We start from the raw sequence: 19600 nt of genomic DNA, 5'->3' as shown, positions 1-19600 counted from the left end.
TACGAGGATATAGTGTACAGCACAGGGAATATAGCCAGTATTTCATAGTAACTTTAAATGGAGTATAATCTATAAAAACATCGAATCACTGTTTACACCTGAAACTAATATAAATTGTAAATGAGCTATACTTCAGTAAAAAAAAGAATAAGGTCTGTGATCAAAACCCAGTTCAGTCACTAAGGTGCGATTAAAATGAAATGGGATAAAATGGCTCAAACTGTCACATACAACGGTGTAGACATCTGTCATGGTGTAGACATCAAATGTGCTGTAGCTCCAATGTGAAGTTACATGTTTATTCTCTACCAAGAAATTCAAGTTTTGGTCTTTAACCACATTCAGATGATGTTGCACAGAGTAATAATAAATATAAAATGTGAAAATAAAAATTTTATTGGGAAGAGGAAATGTTACATACAATTAAGTGTATGGTTGATGAGATGTATCATACAGTAACAGCCTTTGCTTAAGGAACAGGTTTAGTAAAGGAAGAAGTTGGAAGCTTAGTATAGGTTTCCATACATAATTTCCAAGCAGCTTTAAGTAAAAGATCTCAATTTGCATAAATTATACAGATCATTGAGAGAAAAGTGTATTGGTTTGTGGTGATTTCTGATCATCAATTCACTTTGTGTCTTGTAGATCTCTTTTACCCTGATCCCAACTCTGGTTGTTCTGGTCCTGTTCTAATATGGTTCTCTCCATCCATAAGTGGGCATTTACCCAGAGGCCATATCGCAAATAGGATTTTTTTGCTCATTATGAATTAAACAAATTCCAGGTGCTCTTAAATGAACTCCATGGTTTTAAAGACAGCTGCTTGGACCAAATCTGGAAGAGCTCTTCCATTTAGGGAGTGTTTAAGTCATAGGTACACATCTGTAAAGAGTTTGGAAATGGCATCATAATATGTGCACACCATCTTTGTTGATACAGTTTCAAGTAAGCTAATAGGATCTGTATAATTCTAGAGACTATTAAGTTAAAATGAATATCTGCATGTGGTATGGAACCCATTCTCATTTGAGCAATACTCATTTTGCTTATTTCTGTCTCCCAAACAGAAAACATCCAACAAGAACAATTTTCTCTATGTTTATTTAATTATAACAAAAGTAGAACAATGCATACCAAATGTAAAAAGATATCCAAAAAAGATGATGAGAATGTTTAGGAACAGAAATGACTAATTTAGCTGAAGGAATTACTCAGGTTCCATTAAAACATATTTGCAACTTATAATTGGTTATTAGTGTAAATTAAATTTAGTAACTGAGTCCCAATTTACTACTAAAAGTTATCAAAATATTTTCAAAATGTTACATAAAAAGTGAAACATCCATAAGTATTACATAAACACCAAACAAAACATCATATAAAGAAAAATAAATGTATCCTGAGATAAAATACAAATCACACTTGTCATGCCAGATTATACACCCCCTTTCCCCTCACATATAATTGTGAGGATTCAGTGTTTTGCACGTTCCAAGATAAAGTAATGATAATATACGCTGATGCAAATTTCAGCCATAAAAATAAACTACTTCATATCTTAAATATTCCTACGATGAAACATCAGGATTCCAGTTTCACTAATCAAAAGTTTATGAAGGCATAAATTGCATTTGGTTTTGACTCCTCAGATCACAGCTGAAAACTCTCAGCAAAGCATTCTAGGCTCTTTTTTTCACATCAAGTGACCCAGAATATATTTTAAGAAATATTTATTTTCTGTACATATTTGTTTTATAATTATAAATTCTTGAGCACTTTTTCTTCTTCCTCATCATCACTGTCAGTGACATTGACTTGCTGGATGTTAGAGGGAGTTGTTGTCGGGGCTGTGAAGACACTTTCCAAGGCTCCAGTGTCCAGCTGAGGCACGAGATTTAAGTATTCCTCCCCACTGTGGCTATGACTGTTACAGTAAGAGGTCCCATCCATGCTCTCACAACTCCAAAAATCTTCACTGTGAGCACGTTCATCTGGGTAGTCTCCATAAGGATAGTCTCTATTTAAAGCTGAAAACATAGCCTCATGGTTCTGGCATCTGTCTTCATAATAACCAAGGCATTCTGGCACTGCACTTGGAAAATTTCCATAGCCAAAAGGAGGCCGACTATAAGGGCACGTGCTGTATCAGAAAGACAAAAAAGGAATTCGATCATAACTTGTCCACATGTTGCCTTGTATACAGACTAACTGAGCAAGTTTAACTGGCGCCTAGAGAGCTCCCAAGATAACTTTCTGCAACTACTTCATGTACTCATCCACATGTTGCCTAGTCCCAACATAAAACAAAGTAAACAACATAAAGCAAAGTAGGCTTATAACTATTACCTATTATCAGCCTCCAGTTTCTTACCTTTGGCAGCCTTAATAAAGAAAAATTACTTATCTGGGCCTTTCTCTCATGATGCCTTATGCCATGTAAGGTTTTAGAAATGCAGACACCTTCTGTGCTGTGCTAAATATTGACACTTAGTAAGCAGTGTAACAACTGTTCTTACTAGTATTTGAAGCAAAATTTACAGGAGGTGGGGGGAAATGTGTAACTGGGTTGAAATCAAGAGCTCTTGGGGATGGGGGAGGGCACTCGAACAGAGGATAACAACTTAATTTTTAAACTCACTTTCAATAATTAATTATATTAAAACACTCAATACCAGAAAGATTTAGAACTAATATTAAAGTGTGGTTTTCAGAGATCTTTTCCAAAAAAAAATTTGGAGTGTGGGAATGTGAAGAATTGAAAAGATCACTTTGCTGTTTTATAAACTAATGGTTTTTCTTGTAAGGCAAATCTAAAAATTCTGCCATTCAAACCCATTTGTCAATTTTTTAAAAAAAGTATGACTCCACTTTTCAAAGGCACAGAACAGGAATCATTGGAAGAGTTATGTAGAAAAGTCCAACCAAAAGTTGCCTGGACTCACGGACTCCATCTAGTGACAGATAATATAAGCATAATAACCATGCTCATTAGCAAAACCCAAGACAAGTTGGGTGTTTCATTTCATGCTCCCACATTTTTTTTTAAAAGGTCAACTTTGTTTCCTTCCCTTTAAAAATATAAGTATGATTGACATAATAGACTATCATCTCAAATTCTTTGTAAATATAGGGTTTCTTCAGTGGTTGGTGTCCTACCCCCAAATCTCCAAGTACTAGGGACCTTGCCCGTGTTCAATATCACAAATATGAGACCTAGTTTCTGAAACGTTTCAGGTTTCCATTCCTACTGCCACATCCTTATTCAGGCATTTTTACTTTAATACATACATCCTGAATGCATTGTACTTGCAGCTACTATGACTTTGCTCGGTAGCTCTTCCACCTTTAGATCTCTCCATCCATTGGATTCCACAAATACTTCAAGGGTGTGCTCAAATCTACTTCCTTCACAAAGCCTTCTTCTCTTCAGCTAGGAACAATTCACCTACTAACTATTCTTTTAGGACTCAATATAGGCAAGATATTACACAAGGTTTGGTGGAGAATTTAATTTTAAAAAAATCTAAAATCCAGGTAGTATATACTTGATATCTGCTAAAGTGTGCTATAATGCAAACATCACACGGTTATATTGGTGTGGTAAAAACAAGTTAGTATTATATCTGGAGAACAAAAAGATCAGTAAAGATAAGAGTAATCCTGGACTTCCCGGGTGGCATAGTGGTTAAGAATCCGCCTGCCAATACAGGAGACATAGGTTCAAGCCCTGGTCTGGGAAGATCTCACATGCCGTGGAGCAAATAAGCCTGTGTGCCACAACTACTGAACCTGCAATCTAGAGCCTGCGAGCCACAACTACTGACCCGACATGCCACAACTACTGAAGTCCACGTGCCTAGAGCCAGTGCTCCACAACAAGAGAAGCCACCCCTATGAGAAGCCCGCGCACCACATCGAAGAGTAGCCCCTGCTTGCCACAACTAGAGAAAGCCCGCATGTAGCAATGAAGACCCAACACAGCCAAAAATAAATAAATAAATTTATTGAAAAAAAAAAAAGAGTAATCCTAAAAGGTTACATGGATGAAAATGAATACCTACAGAAGCATCATGGTGTAGTGGGAAAAGCAATCCTGAGGGGTGTGTAGTGACATTTCAATGTTGTTTAAAGTTGCAATTCCCTAATGATATATGATATGGAGAATCTTTTCATATGCTTAATTGTCATCTGTATATGTTCTCTGGTGAGGTATCTGATCAGGTCTTTTGTCCATTTTTAACCAGGTTGTTCATTTTCTTATTACTGAATTTTCAGAGTTCTTTGTATATTTGGAAAACAGTCCTTTATCAGATACATCTTTTGAAAATATTTTCTCCTAGTCTGTGGCTTGTCTCCTCTTTCTCTTGATACCATGTTTTTTGATACAAAGTAGCTTTGTAGTAAGTTTGAGGTCACGAATTGTGAGTCCTCCAACTTTGTTTTCCTTTTTCAAAATTGTTTTAACTATTCCAGGTCACTTAAAATTCTATGTAAATTTTAGGATCAGCTTTTCCATTTCTGCAAAAAAGCTGCTGGGATTTTGAAAAGGATTATATTGATTTTGTAAATCCCTTTGGGAAGTATTGCCATCTTAATAATAAGTCTGCCAATGCATATACATGAATACCTTTCCATTTATTTCAGTCTTCTTTAATTTATTTCAGCAATGTTTTATAGTTTTCAGTCTACAAGTTTTGCATCTCCTTAGTTAGATTTATTCCTAAGTATTTTACTTTTTTTGATGCTATTGTAAAAAGAATTGTATTCTCAATTTCCTTTTTTGAGTGCTTATTGCTTATGTACAGAAATACAAGTGACTTTTGTATATTGATCTTATACCCTTCAACTTTGCTGAATTCATTCATTCACTCTAATAAATTTTTGTGGATTCTTTAGGATTTTCTATATATAGGATTTTCCATATATAGTATCATGTGTGAAAAGAGGTAATTCTACTTCTTTTCCATTTTAGATGTCTTTTTTTCTTGCCTAATTGCTCTGGCTGGAACTTCTAGTACAATGTTGAACAGCAGTGGTGAAAGCAAACATCCTTGTCTTGTTCCCAGTCTTAGGGGGAAAGCTTTTGGTCCTTTGCCATTGAGTATGATGTTAACTGTCGGTTTTTGATAAATGCCTTTTATCATGTAGAAGAAGTTCCCTTCTACTCCTAGTTTGCTAAGTTTTGAAATCAGGAATCGATTTTTATCACGAAAAGGTGTTGGATTTTATCAAATGCTTTTTCGGCATCAATTGAAATGATCAGATGGTTTTGTTCCTTCATTCTTTTAATGAAATGTATTACCCTGATTGATTTCCTGATGTTGAACCACACTTACAATTCCTGGGGAAAATCCCACTTGGTCTTGGTGTATAATCCTTTTAATATGCTGCTCGATTCAGTTTGCTAGTATTTTGTTGATTCTGTAATTTTCTTTTTTGTGATATCTTTTTCTAGCTTTGGTAACAGAGTAATGCTGGCTATAGAATCATTACCTCTTATATATTTTGGAAGAATGTGAGAAGGATTAGTATTAATTCTTCTTTAAAAGTTTGGTAGAATTCACCAGTGAAGCTATCTAGTCCAGGGCTTTACTTTGTTGGGAGGTTTTTAATTACTGATTCAATCTCTTGATATATACTTATTCAGATTTCCTATTTCTTCTTGAGGCAGTATTGGTAATTCAAGTAATTGTGCATTTCATCTAGGTTATCTAACTTGTTGGTGTACAATTATTATTATCCTATAATCATTTTTCTATGAGGTCAGAGTAATGTACCCAGTTTCATATCTGACTTTAGTAATTTATGTCTTCTCTCTTTTTTTTCTTAGCTTAGCTATAAAAGTTTGTCAATTTTGTTGATCTTTTCAAAAAGCCAACTTTTGTTGACCTTTTTTTCTCTATTTCATTAAACTCTATCGTTTTTCTATTTTTTATTTCATTTACCGCTATTCTAATCTTTATTATTTCCTTCCTTCTGCTAGCTTTGGGTTTTATTTGCTCTTCTTTTTCTAGTTCCTTAAGGTATAAAGTTAGGTTGTAATTTGACATCTTTCTTTAGGCTAGGGCAGCTATGAATTCCTCTATCAGCACTGCTTTTGCTATATAATTCCTTAAGCTTGGGTATGTTGTGTTTTCATTTCCATTCATCTCCAAGTATTTTCTAATTTTCCTTGTGATGTATTATTTGACCCATTGGTTAAGGGTGTGTTGTTTAATTTCCAATATGTGTGAATTTTCCAGTTTTTCTTTCTGTTATTGATGACTAGTTTCATTCCATCATAGTTAGAGAAGAAACTTTGTATGGTTCCAATCTTTTAAAAATTTCTGAGACTCATTTTGTGATCTAACATATGGTCTATCCTACAGAATATACATTTTCACTTGAGAAGAATCTATATCCTGTTGTTGGGTGGAGATCATGTATTTCTGTTAGATCTAGTTGGTTTAAAGTATCATACAGTCTTCTATTTCATTTTTGATCTTCACCATTTTTGGATGGATGGTCTTCCGTTCATTATTTAAAGTATCCACAGCTAATATCATACTCAATGGTAAAAAGTTTAAAGGTTTTCCTCTAAGATAAAGAACAGAACAAGGATACCCACTCTTGCCACTTATTCAACATGGTACTGGGAGCCCTAGCCACAGCAATTAGGCAAGTAAAAGAAATACAAGGCATCCAAATTGGAAAGAAAGATGTAAAACGGTCTCTACTTGCAAATGACATAATAATATATCTAGGAAAACCTAAAAACTCAACCAAAAAAACTGTTAGAATTAGTCAGTGAACTCAGTAAAGTTGCAGGATACAAATTCAATATGCAGAAATCAGTTGCATTTCTATACACTAAGAGCAAACTGTCAGAAAAAGAAATTAAGAAAAACAATTCTATTTACAATTGCACCAAAAAGAATAAAATACCTAGGAATAAATTTAACCAAGGATGTGAAAGACCTGTACACTGGAAACTATAAGACACTGATGAAAAAAATTGAAGAAAACACAAATAAATGGAAAGATATTCTGTGCTCGTGGATTGGAAGAAATAATATTGTTAAGATATCCGTACTACCCAAAGCTATCTACAGATTCAGTGAAATACCTATCAAAATCCAATGGCATTTTTCACAGAAATAGAACAAACAATCCCAAATGCTTTCTGGAAACATGAAAGACAGTGAATAGTCATAGCAATCTTGAGAAAGAAGAACAAAGTTGGAGGCATTATACACTCTGATTTCAAACTATATTACAAAACTATAGTAACCAAAACAGTATGGTATTGGCATAAAAACAGACACATAGATCAATGGAACAGAAAACAGAGCTATAAAAAAGCCCATGCATATGTGGCTAATTAATTCATGGCTATTAATTAACAAAAAGAGACAATTGGGAGAAGATAGTAGCTTCAATAAATGGTGTTGGAAAAACTGGACAGCCACATGCAAAAGAATGAAACTGGACCCCATCTTACATCATATACAAAAATCAAGTCAAAATGGATTAAAGACTTAAACATAAGACCCAGAGCTTTAAAACTCCTAGAAGAAAACATAGGCAATAAGCTCCTTGACAACTGAATTGGCAAGTTTTTTTTCTTGTTTTTTTTTTTTTGATTTGACACCAAAAGCAAAGGCAACAAAAGCAAAAGCAAACAAGTGGGACTACATCAAACTGAAAAGCTTCTGTACTGTAAAGGAAACCATCAACAAAATGAAAAGGCAACCTACCGAATGGGAGAAAATATTTGCAAATCATACATCTGATAAACAATTAATATACAAAATACATAAAGAATTCATATAACTCAATAGCAAAAAGAAAAATCTGATTTAAAAATGGGCAGAGGAGCTAAACAGACATTTTCTTCCCAAAGAAGACATACAGATGGCCAACAGGTACATGAAAAGGTGCTCAAGAACTTCCCTGGTGGTACAGTGATTAAGAATTCACCTACCAATGCAGGGGACATGGGTTCAACCCCTGGCCTGGGAAGATCACACATGCCGTGGAGCAACTAAGCCTGTGCACCACTCACCACTACTGAGCCTGCGGTCTAGACCCTGCGAGCCACAACTACTGAGCCTGCGCACTACGACTACTGAAGCCCACGCACCCTAGAGCCCGCGTGCCACAACAACTAAGCCAACGTGCTGCAACTACTGAAGCCTGTGTACCTAGAGCCCGTGCTCCACAACAAGAGAAGCCACCACAATGAGAAGCCCACACACCTCAATGAAGAGTATCACCTGCTCGTCACAACTAGAGAAAGGCCATGCGCAGCAATGAAAACCCAACGCAGCCAAAAAAAAAAGGTGCTCACAATTATCAGGGAAATACACATTAAAACCACAATGATATCATTGCTGCCATTTGCAACAACATGGATGGAACTTGAGGACATTATGCTAAGTGAAATAAGTCAGAGAAAGACAAATACCATATGGGTTCACCTACATGAGGAGTCTAAAAACAAACAAACAGGGCTTCCCTGGTGGCGCAGTGGTTGAGAGTCTGCCTGCCGATGCAGGGGACACGGGTTCGTGCCCCGGTCCGGGAAGATCCCACATGCCGCAGAGCGGCTGGGCCCATGAGCCATGGCTGCTGAGCCTGTGCGTCCGGAGCCTGTGCTCTGCAATGGGAGAGGCCACAGCAGTGAGAGGCCCGCATACCGCAAAAAAAAAAAAAAAAAAAAAAACAAAGAAAACCAAATCAGAGAACAGTTTGTGGTTGCCAGAGATTGGGAGTGAGAGGTGAGCAAAATGGATAAAAGTGGTCAAAATATACAAACTTCTTATTTATAAAATAAGTAAGTCCTCAGGATGTAATGTACAGCATAGTGACTATAGTTAATAATACTGTATTGTTTTTTTGAAAGTTTCTAAGAGATTAAATCTTAAAAGTTCTCAGCACAAGAAAAGAATTATGTTGTATACCGAGACTAATATAATGTTATATGTCAATTATATCTAAATAAAAAATAAATAAAATTAAGTAGTGAAGTCTTCAACAATTATTGCATAACTGTGTATTTCTCCTTTCAATTCTGTCAATTTTTGCTTCATATATTTTGGGGTACTGTTGTTATATATGTATGTGATTATAATTGCTATATCTTCTTAACATTTTATTATTATTTTTGGCTGCATTAGGTCCTCGTTGCTGCGCGCAAGCTTTCTCTAGTTGCAGCAAGTGGGGGCTACTCTTCATTGTGGTGCGTGGGCTTCTCATTGTGGTGGCTTCCCTTGTTGCAGAGCATGGGCTCTAGGCACGCGGGCTTCAGTAGTTGCAGCATGTGGGCTCAGTAGTTGTGGCACATGGGCCCTAGAGCGCGTGGGCTTCAGTAGTTGCAGCACCTGGGCTCAGTAGTTGTGGCGCACAGGCTTAGTTGCTCCATGGCATGTGGGATCTTCCCAGACCAGGGATCAAACCCATCCCCTGCATTGGCAAGTGGATTCTTTAACCACTGTACCACCAGGGAAGTCCCTTCTTAACGTTTTAAAATAGATATGTGGGAGTTCCCTGGTGGCCTAGTGATTAGGATTCCAGGCTTTCACTGCTGTCGCCCAGGTTCAATCCCTGGTCAGGGAACTGAGATCCTACATGTTACGTAGCGTGGCCAATAAATAAATAAATAAAATATGTAATGTCTTTGTCTCTTTTAACAATTGTGACATAAAACCTATTTTGTTAAATACTATTATAGCCACCTCAGCTCTCTTTTGGTTACTACTTGTAAGGAATATCTGTTTTTATTTTTTCACTTCAGCTTATTTGTGTCATTGGATCTAAAGTGAGTCTCTTGTGGTAATTCCCTGGTGGTCCTGTGGTTAGGGCTCTGCACTTCCATTGCAGGGGGCACAGGCTTGATCCCTGGTCAGGTAACTAAGATGTCCACAAGCCACGTGGTGCAGCCAAAAAAAAAAAAATCTGCTCAGTGAATATCATGTTTATTTTTTAAAATAAATAAAGTGAGTCTCTTAGAGACAAGATTTAGTGTGATTATTTTTTAAATTCATTCTGCCAATCTACCTTTTAATTTAATCCATTTAAGGGGATTACTGATAAGGAAATACTTACTCTGCCTTTTTTCTTTTTTTTGGCTGTACCACATGGCATGTGGGATCTTAGTTCCTGAGCTGGGGTGCAGGGGTGCAGTGGAAGCATGGAGTCCTATCCACCACCGCCAGGGAATTTCCTCAAATATTTTTAAGTTATTTTCTTAAGTGGTTACCATGGGGATTATAATTAACATCTTAAATTTATAACAATCTCATTTAAATTGATACTAAGTTACCTTCATTAGCATATCAAAATTCTGCTTGTATACAGTACCTTCCTTCCTTTGTATTGCTACTGTCCTAAATTATGTACTTATACATTTTATATCTATTAACAGATTTTATAATAGATGTTTTATGCGTTTGCTTTTTAAATCACATAGAAAAAAGTTACTAACCAAAAATACAATATACTTGGCTTTTAAAAACAAAAGAAGGACTTCCCTGGTGGTCTAGTGGTGAAGACTCTGTGCTTCCACTATAGGGGGCATGGCTTTGATCCCTGGTCAGGGAACTAAGATCCTGCATGTCTCTGGCGAGGCCAAAAAAACAAAATAAAAAAGATACTTGGCTTTTCTATCTGTTATTTTAGTAACTTTTACCAGTGTTCTTTATTTCTTTGTCTGGCTTTGAGTTACTGTCTACTGCCTTTTCATTTTATTCTGAAATACTTCCTTTAGCATTCCTTTAGCATTCCTTGTAGGGTAGGTTTACTGGTGATGAACTTCCTCTACTTTTTTTTTTTTTTTTTGGCCACACTGTTTGGTTTCTGGGATCTTAGTTGCCCAACCAGATATCAAATCTGGAGCCCTGGCAGTGAAAGTGCCGAGTCCTAACCACTGGACTGCCAGGGAATTCCCTCTCCTTCATTTAATTTCTTTTCTTTCTTTCTTTCTTTCTTTTTATTTTTGGCTGTGTTGGGTCTTTGTTGCTGGACACAGACTTTCTCTAGTTGTAGTGAGCGGGGGCTACTCTTCGTTGTGGTGCACGGGCTTCTCACTGCAGTGGCTTCTCTTATTGCAGAGCACGGGCTCTAGGCACACAGGCTTCAGTAGTTGTGGCGCATGGGCTTAGTTGCTCCGCGGCATGTGGGATCTTCCCAGACCAGGGATCGAACCCGTGTCCCCTGCGTTGGCAGGCAGATTCTTATGCACTGCACCACCAGGGAAGCCCTCCTTCATTTCTGAAGGGTAGTTTTGTTGGTTATAGAATTCTTGGTTGATGGTTTCTTTTCTTTCAGCCCTATGCTATGCCACTGTCTTTTGACTTCCCTGGTTTCTGATGAGAAACTGGCTGTTGACCTTATTGAGAATCTCCTGTACAAGATTGGTCACTTCTCTCTTGCTGTTTTCAAGATTCTCTCCTTCTTTGGCTTTGACAGCTTGATTATAATGTATCTCTTTGAATTTACCCTACTTAGTGCTCATTGAGCATCTTGGATTCCTATCTTTCTTTAAATTTTGGAAGTTTTGGGTCAAGCTATTTACAAGTCTTCTTCAGCCTTGATTTCCTATTTACATAGAGCCTAAAAAGCAGTCAGAGGTGAAAGCTTAGGGTCTTCTCCAGTGTTTGCTGAACATGTGTTTAGCTCTGGATATGCTAGCTCTGGATATGTTTGTACCCTTGTGTACTGATTCCTCAGTATACATGGGAGATTTTCAAAGCCTCTATTCCCCATATATCTCCTTTCCCAGTCTCTTCTAGGCTTTTCAGTCTGTCTGCTGCTTGTCCTGTCTGTTGTCCCTTAACCCAGGCAGCTGTGGACAGTACATATCTTTAAATATTTTCCACAAACACTAGCTGTGAGGCCACTCCAGCTCTAAGGGAATGCTTGGGAGAGTCAAACTAAGCCCCTGAGCCAATTCCTCAGGAAGTCACCAGACAAGTCAAAAATGCACAACCATAATGCTTTAAGAACAAGGTCTGTACTGCCTCCTCTAATAGCAACAAGTCACAGCAGGAACACGGGTCACCATCCCCTTGGCCATCACTGAAGTAGAAAATGTGAGATGGCTGTGGCAAAAATACCACAGTGCTCTCTTATCAGAATTTAGCAGCTTCTTTCTTCATTAAACACCCCTCCAGCTGATTCTGACAGGTTTTGCCAGCTTAATTATTGCTTCAGTGGAGAGAGAGATTCTTGGGGCTCCCTATTCTGTAACTCTCAGTGACATTCTACCTCAGTGGTGTTTTGTACTTTTCAGAATATAAGCTTTGCACTTATTTTGTTAAATTGATTCCTAAGGTTTTTAAATTCTATTTTATTGTAGATGGAATTGTTTTCTCAATTTCATTTTCTATTTATTCACTGCTACTGTACAGAAATGCAACTGTTTTATATATACTCGTCTTATGTCCTGAAAACTTGCTGAATTCATTTGTTACTTATAATAGCTTTTTTTGTGGATTCCTCAGGATTTTCTATATATAAGATTGTGCAATATATAAATATAGTTTTATTTCTTCCTTTACAATCTAGATACCTTTTATTTACTTTTCATGTCTAATTGTCCTGGATTAAACCTCCAATAAAATGTTGAATAGAAGTGGTAAAAATGTACATCCGTGTCTTATTCTTGATCTTAAGTGGGTCTTGCTGATCTCCAGTCTTTGCCATTAAGTATAATGTTAGTTAGGGTTTTTTTGTTAGATGCCCTTTAACTAGGTGAGGAAGTTTCTTTGTATTCCTAGTTTGCTGGAATACTTCATGTTCAACATGAAGAAGTGCTCAGTTTTGTCAAATGCTTTTTTTCTGGGTTTATTGAGATGGTTGTGTGGTTTTGTCCCTTATCCTATACTACATTAATCGATTTTCAAATGTTAAACAACTCACATTCCTGGAATAAATCCAAGTTGGTTACAGTGTATAATCCTTTTGTTATGCTGCTGAATTCAGTTTGCTAGTATTTTGTTGAGGATTTTTGTCTCTGTATTCATTAGAGATATTGACCTGCAGTTTTTCCTTCTTATGTTGTCTTTCTCTGGTTTTGGTAGCAGAGCAATACTGGCCTCATGGAATGAGGCCCTCCCATTTTTCGGAAGAGTCTGACTATGAAGTGTGTCTACTGTAGGCAACATATAGTTAAGATCTTGATTTTTATCCAGTTATACAATATCTGCCTTTTGATTGTTTAATCATTAACAGTTAATGTGATTATTGAAACAGCTGGATTTATGTCTGCCATTTTTTGTTTTCTATGTGTCTTGTATTTTCCTTGTGGCCTTCTATTCCTTCTTTACTGCTTTCTTTTGCATGAAGTAAATATTTTCTAAATAACTTTTTAGTTCCTTTAACAACTTTTCCACTATTTTTTCGTTATTTTCTTAGTGGTTGCTCTAGGGCTAATCATATACATCTTACCTTACCTGAATCAACTTCAGATTTTTACTAACTTAATTCCAGTAAAATATAGAAATTTAAAAAAAATATGTATTTATTTTGGCTGCACTGGGTCTTAGTTGCAGCATACAGGATCTTCATCGCAGCATGCAAGATCTTTAGTTGTGGCATGCAGGGGGGATCTAGTTCCCTGACCAGGGATTGAACCCAGGCCCCCTGCGTTGGGAGCGTAGAGTCTTACCCACTGGACCACCAGGGAAGTCCCAAAATATAGAAATGTTGCTTGTATATAGCTCTACTCCTTCTTCCCCCTTTTTGTACTACTATTGTTATATAAATTATAGCTATATGTTATAAAACCAGCAATCCATTGGTATGATTATTAATTTATATAATTTTATGCCTATTAAATAAGCTGAGAAGAGAAAGGAGAGCAAGTATATACTTTGAAGTTTGTTATATTAACCTTTTTATTCACTACTGCTGGTTCTCTTCATGTGTTCCTGTGGATTCAAGTTACCATCTGCCATCATTTCCTTACTCTAAAACAACTTTGCCTCCACCTACTTCCTTATGCTTTTATTATCAAATATATTACATTTCTATATGTTATAGGTCCCCCAAAACAATTATTTGCATATTGTTTTATACAACTGCTTTTAAAACCAGTCAAAAGAAGATTTATACTGTCTTTTTATACTATCTTTTATTTTTTTTAAATTTTTATTGGAGTATAGTTGCTTTACAATGTTGTATTAGTTTCTGCTGTACAGCAAAGTGAATTGGTTATACATATACATTACATATATCCACTCTTTGTTAGATTTCCTATACTATCTTTTATAATTGCATTTTTACCTTTACTGGGCTCTTTGGTATTTTGTTTGTTTGTATTCCAATTACCATTAGTGATCACTTACTTTCAGCCTGAAGAACTCCCTTTAGTATTTCTCACAATGCAAGTGTGCTAGCAATCTCAGTTTTGGATTATCTGAGAATCTCTTTACTTTGGCTTCATTTTTGAAACATGGCTTCACTAAATGTAAGTTGACAGGTTTTTTTCAGTACTTTAAATATGTATTCTGGCCTCCACTGTTTCTCATGGGATGTCAGGTGTTCATTTTATTGGGGTTTCCTTGTACATGATGAGTGTCTGTCTGTCTGTCTCTCTCACTTTGATTTTCTCTTTGGCTTTGGATTTCAGTATTTTACTATGATGTGTCTCGCTGTGGATCTCTTGGCTTTTACACTACTCATAATTCATTAAATTTCTTAAATGTGTAATATTTTTCATCATATCTGGGAAGTTTTCAGCTATTAGGTCTTCAAGTACTTTTTTCTGCTTCTTTCTCTCTCCTCTCTCCTTCTGATACTCCTTTTATAGATACACTGGTACACTTAATGATGACTGTGTTCTGAGGCTCTGTTCATTTTTCTTCATTCTTTTTCCGCTCTATTCTTCAGACTGTATAATCACTACCAGTCTATTTTCAAGTTTTCTGATTCATTCTTGTGTCCGTTCAATTTTACTGTTGAGCCCCTCTAGTGAATTTTTCATTTTGGTTATTGTACTTTTCAACTCCAGAATTTCCATTTGGCTATTTTTATAATTTCTATGTCTTTATTGATAGTATCTCTATGAAGAGACATCATCATCATAACTTCCTTTACTTCTTTAAAAATGGTTTCCTTTAATTGTTTGAATATATTTATAATGGCTTGGAAGCCTTTGTCAAATTTGAAATCTGGGCCCTACCACAGGTAGTTTCTTTTGCCTGTTTTTCTCCCCCATGTACAAATCGTGCTTTCCTGTTTCTGTGCATGTCATAATTTTTGGTTGAAGTCTGGACGTTTTAGGTAATATACTGTAGGAACTCTGGACAATGACTCTTTCACTTCTCCAGGGCTACTTTTTTGTTTTTTTTTTTTTTGCTTGTTTTTTGTATACTGACTTGACTAGACTATTTTATTTTTTATTTTTAAAAATATTTATTTATTTATTTAGGCTATACCGGGTCTTGGTTGAGGCATGCAGACTTCTTAGTTGCAGCATGCAGACTCTTAGTTGTGGCATGCAAGCGGGATCTAGTTCCCAGACCAGGGGTCAAACCCAGGCCCCCTGCATTGGGAGCACAGGGTCTTACCCAATGGACCACCAGGGACAGACTATTTTAGTGAAGTCTATTTCCTCTGCAGTGTGAACCTTGAGTGTCACTCCTCAGAGGGCACAGACTTGGACATGAATACAGTCACCCTAGGATGATATTGGTTTTAGCAGGACTCTCTTTGACTATCTCTTTCCCTGATTTTTGTGTTAAGCTCTCTGACTCATTTGTTATCACATACAGCTGTTAAGATTCCACTAATTGCTGGTTGACTGCTCTGTTTTCGAAATGCCTTGGGGCAGAGATTGTTCCACAGTCTGATCCAATTAAATTCAGACGGGGTAAATTTTGAGGAGTCTTTGAGGTTTGTTCTGACTGCAGGAGGGCTCTTCTTAGCTGTTTCTTTCCCTAGTTCTCTTTGGTGTACTAGCTGGCATACAGTAGCTGCTTGGTCTCAATTAAGAGGAGTCTCTTTTTATTTGCTTATCACCAAAATCTCATTGTTTTCAAGAGTGTCCTTAGGGTTGAACTTCCCCACACTGTTTCAGATAAAGTCAAATTCCTTTGGGGGAAAGCTTCTGAGCTCTCTGTTCTTATGGCAAAATCGCTGGTCTTCTTGGCTTGCCTCTGCCAGCATAGAACATCTCTTCTACGAGTGACCTGGGTCAAGCGTGTTCAGGGTTGCAGTATTCTCTGCCTGTCATCCTTAGAGTTGAGTGGCTATCCTGTTAGTAGGGGCTGAGCGAAGAAAAGGAACCCCCAACCTCTTGCTCACACTCACCATCAACTTAGTTTCTTTAACTCAAGAGCTGGAGAGGATGAGAAATGCTACCATTCTCTGTAAGATATTGTATCCCTTGATTAGGAGCTGAGGGGAGTGAGAGCTACCTTCTTGGCCATACCCACCCAGAGCTGGCATTCCATCCAGATGAACTGAGGGTGGGAGTGAGGGATGGTACTTGTCATGGCTCAAGGGTCATAGACTCTTGCTGTTCTCACCAAGTTTTAGGATGTTTTCTTGAATAAATGTTTCTTCATTTGCTGTATGCCCTTAGGACACTGCCCAGAGAATTTAAGCGGTTAGTGTTTTAAAATAGTTTTCACAAGTTATGCTTGTTTGCTTGGGAGCAGCTTCACAGAGGTCCTCATGCTGCCACCTCAGAAATGAAACTCCCTCTCACTTATCTTTTTAATCATACTATTTCTATTAATATCCTTGAGCTTTGTTTTGGATGCAGTTAATTACTTGAAAACAGTTTGATCATTTCAGATCTTAAGAATTTTTAGATAAAATTTTTTAGATAAAAATTGATTCGAAATTTTTAGTCTAGGCCTAGCTGAAACAAGACTCTCTAAGTATTTAATACCCCATCAAGGTTTTCCAATCTGTTTGGTGAGAACAGGAACTATTTCCAGCCTGGTGTGATTGCTGGGAACTGTTGTCTCTGATTTTTCAGGTAGTTTTCCTACTAGCCTTGGGTAATTTTCCTCACAGGCATACAGTGATCAGTATTCAGCTGAATACTCAAGATGGAACCTATGCAGAGATCCAGAGTTCTTGCACTGTGTAGCTTTCTTCTCTCCAGTACTCTATCCTGAGAATTCTAACTGACTTGGTTTCACTGGTCTCTCAGCTCCATCTCCTCAACTCAGGGAGTCTGCAAGGATCTGCTTGTGCCACGGTTTCCAGGTCAGTAAGCTGGTTAGATTGCAAGGCTTACCTCATTTATTTTCTGTCTCTCAGGGATCTTCATATTCATTGCCTGGTAAATAGTGTCTTGAAAACCATATCTTCATATATTTTGTCTGTCTTTCATCATTTCAGATGAGGGTAGATACAGTTCCTTATATTGCATCTTGGCTGGTACAGAAGTCCTCTTTAAACATTTGAAATATTCATTTTTAGTCTCTCCCTGATTTTCAGTTATTTCAAATTCTTGGGGCGTTAATTCTCCTATTTGTACCATCTACTGACTCTTGTTCTTAATGAATACTTTCCTCGTGTTCCATAATTTTCTAAAGTTCACCTTTAATGACAATTTTCTCCCTTTGGAAATTCCAAGTGGCTTGAATGGTGGAAGTGTTCCTCTAGAATAGTTGTCCCAGGTAAGTCATCCAAGAACTAATTTCTATGTTCATTTCTCAGTTTATTTTTTTATTATTTTTTAATATTTATTTTATGGGGGGGCTGCATCAGGTCTTAGTTGTGGCACGTGGGATCTTTGTTGAGGCATGAGGGATCTTTCGTTGTGGCGCGCAGGCATCTCTCTAGTTGTGGTGTGTGGGTTTTTTCTCTTTTCTAGTTGTAGTGCACAGGCTCCAGGGCACGTGGGCTCTGTAGCTTTGGCACGCAGGTTTCAGAGCACGTGGGCTCTGTACTTTGTGGCACATGGGCTCTCTAGTTGAGGCATGTGAGCTCAGTAGTTGTGGCACGAGGGCTTAGTTGCCCCACAGCATGTGGGATCTTTGTTCCCTGACCAGGGATTGAACCCACATCCCCTGCATTGTAAGGTGGATTCTTTACCACTGGACCTCCAGGGAAATCCCTAACTTCTCAGTTTATCAAGTGGATAGGTTGATTTCAGATTCTCAACCAGTGTGCAGTATAATCTAGGGTTTTGATTTCTAACAGAAGACTTTTTTCCATATATAGCCCTGAATAAAAACAAGTTTCCTTTGTGCTTTCTCTGGGTCAATGATAAAAATCTTCTATTACTTTATCAAGGTTGAGAGGCCTTTCTAGGGTGTTAGCTTTTTTTTAAAAGTTATTTATTTATTTAGGCTGCATTGGGTCTTCATTGCTGTGTGTGGGCTTTCTCTAGTTGCAGCGAGTGGGGGCTACTCTTCATTGCAGTGCCTGGGCTTCTCATTGTGGTGGCTTCTCTTGTTATGGAGCACGGGCTCTAGGCACACAGGCTTCAGTAGATGTGGTGTGTGGGCTCAGTAGTTGTGGCTTGTGGGCTCTAGAACACAGGCTCAGTAGTTATGGTGCACGGGCTTAGTTGCTCTGCAGCATGTGGGATCTTCCCGGACCAGGGGTCAAACCCATGTCCCCTGCATTGCCAGGCGAACTCTTAACCACTGCGCCACCAGGGAAGTCCTCTAAGGTCTTAGCTTTATGAAGAGGTTTTAGTTTCAGCTCCTCACCTTGAGCAGAGTCATGACCTCATATCCTCTCCTTATGTAGGCATTAAAACCCAAGTTTATAAATGCTGAGACTATATGAATCTGCAAACTACCCCCAAGACCACTGTACTAGTTTTCAGCTCGTTTGTCATTTTAACGAAGGGGGATTTATTTTCCTTTCTTGTGATTTCAGCTAGGTATTAAATTGTTCATATATAAATTCAACAGTTATAGATAGTTACAGCAGAAGGTATTCCATATTAGCTAAATCTATCATGTTTTGGGACTATAAATTCTATCCTCCAATAAGGATTAGGCAAAATATTGTATATGTATATAGATGTGCATTATTACAGAAAATAGGTCCAAAACTTTAATTAAATTCTTAAATAGGTCTACAAACCAAACAAGGTTTAAGGATAATTGCTTTTAACTTTAGATCTGTTTGTCTAAAATTTTACAGTTAAGATGCTATATAATCCTACAAATTTAGAATTCTTTGGACTTACCTTCCCTAATAGATACATAGATATAGCTATGTCTGATTATATTTTTTATACATTTCAAGCTAATAAATTCCCATTTATCATTCGTATCTTTTCTATATCCCTAACTGCAATACACTTTTTAAAAATTAATTAATTTATTTGTTTATATTTTTGGCTGCATTGGGTCTTTGTTGCTGCACATGGGCTTTCTCTAGTTGCGGCGAGCGGGGGCTACTCTTCATTGCGGTGTGCGGGCTTCTCATTGCAGTGGCTCCTCTTGTTGCGGAGCACAGGCTCTAGGGGCACAGGCTCCAGTAGTTGTGGCACGTGGGCTCAGTGGTTGTGGCTCGCGGGCTAAGAGCGCAGGCTCAGTAGTTGTGGCGCACTGGCTTAGTTGCTCCATGGCATGTGGGATTTTCCTGGACCAGGCCTCAAACCCGTGTCCCCTGCCTTGGCAGGCAGATTCTTAACCAC

The 19600-nt window shown here is 37.5% G+C and overlaps 1 protein-coding gene across 2 annotated transcripts in view; it reads right to left on the bottom strand.

The window, feature by feature from the left end:
- Window positions 1–1082: 1082 nt before the first annotated feature.
- Window positions 1083–19600, bottom strand: part of SOX30 (SRY-box transcription factor 30) — a 33099-nt gene continuing 14581 nt past the window's right edge. For both annotated transcript variants that reach the window (XM_032627431.1, XM_032627432.1), the window contains one exon: window positions 1083–2140. In XM_032627431.1, the coding sequence (XP_032483322.1) occupies window positions 1759–2140 (382 nt within the window). In that variant the 3' untranslated portion in view covers window positions 1083–1758. The remainder of the gene's footprint in view (window positions 2141–19600) is intronic.

The sequence above is a fragment of the Phocoena sinus genome, chromosome 3, assembly GCF_008692025.1.
Source record: "Phocoena sinus isolate mPhoSin1 chromosome 3, mPhoSin1.pri, whole genome shotgun sequence".
NCBI classification, from domain to species: domain Eukaryota; kingdom Metazoa; phylum Chordata; class Mammalia; order Artiodactyla; family Phocoenidae; genus Phocoena; species Phocoena sinus.
The sequence above is the reverse complement of the archived record's forward strand: the minus strand, read 5'-3'. Positions and strand labels throughout refer to the sequence as shown.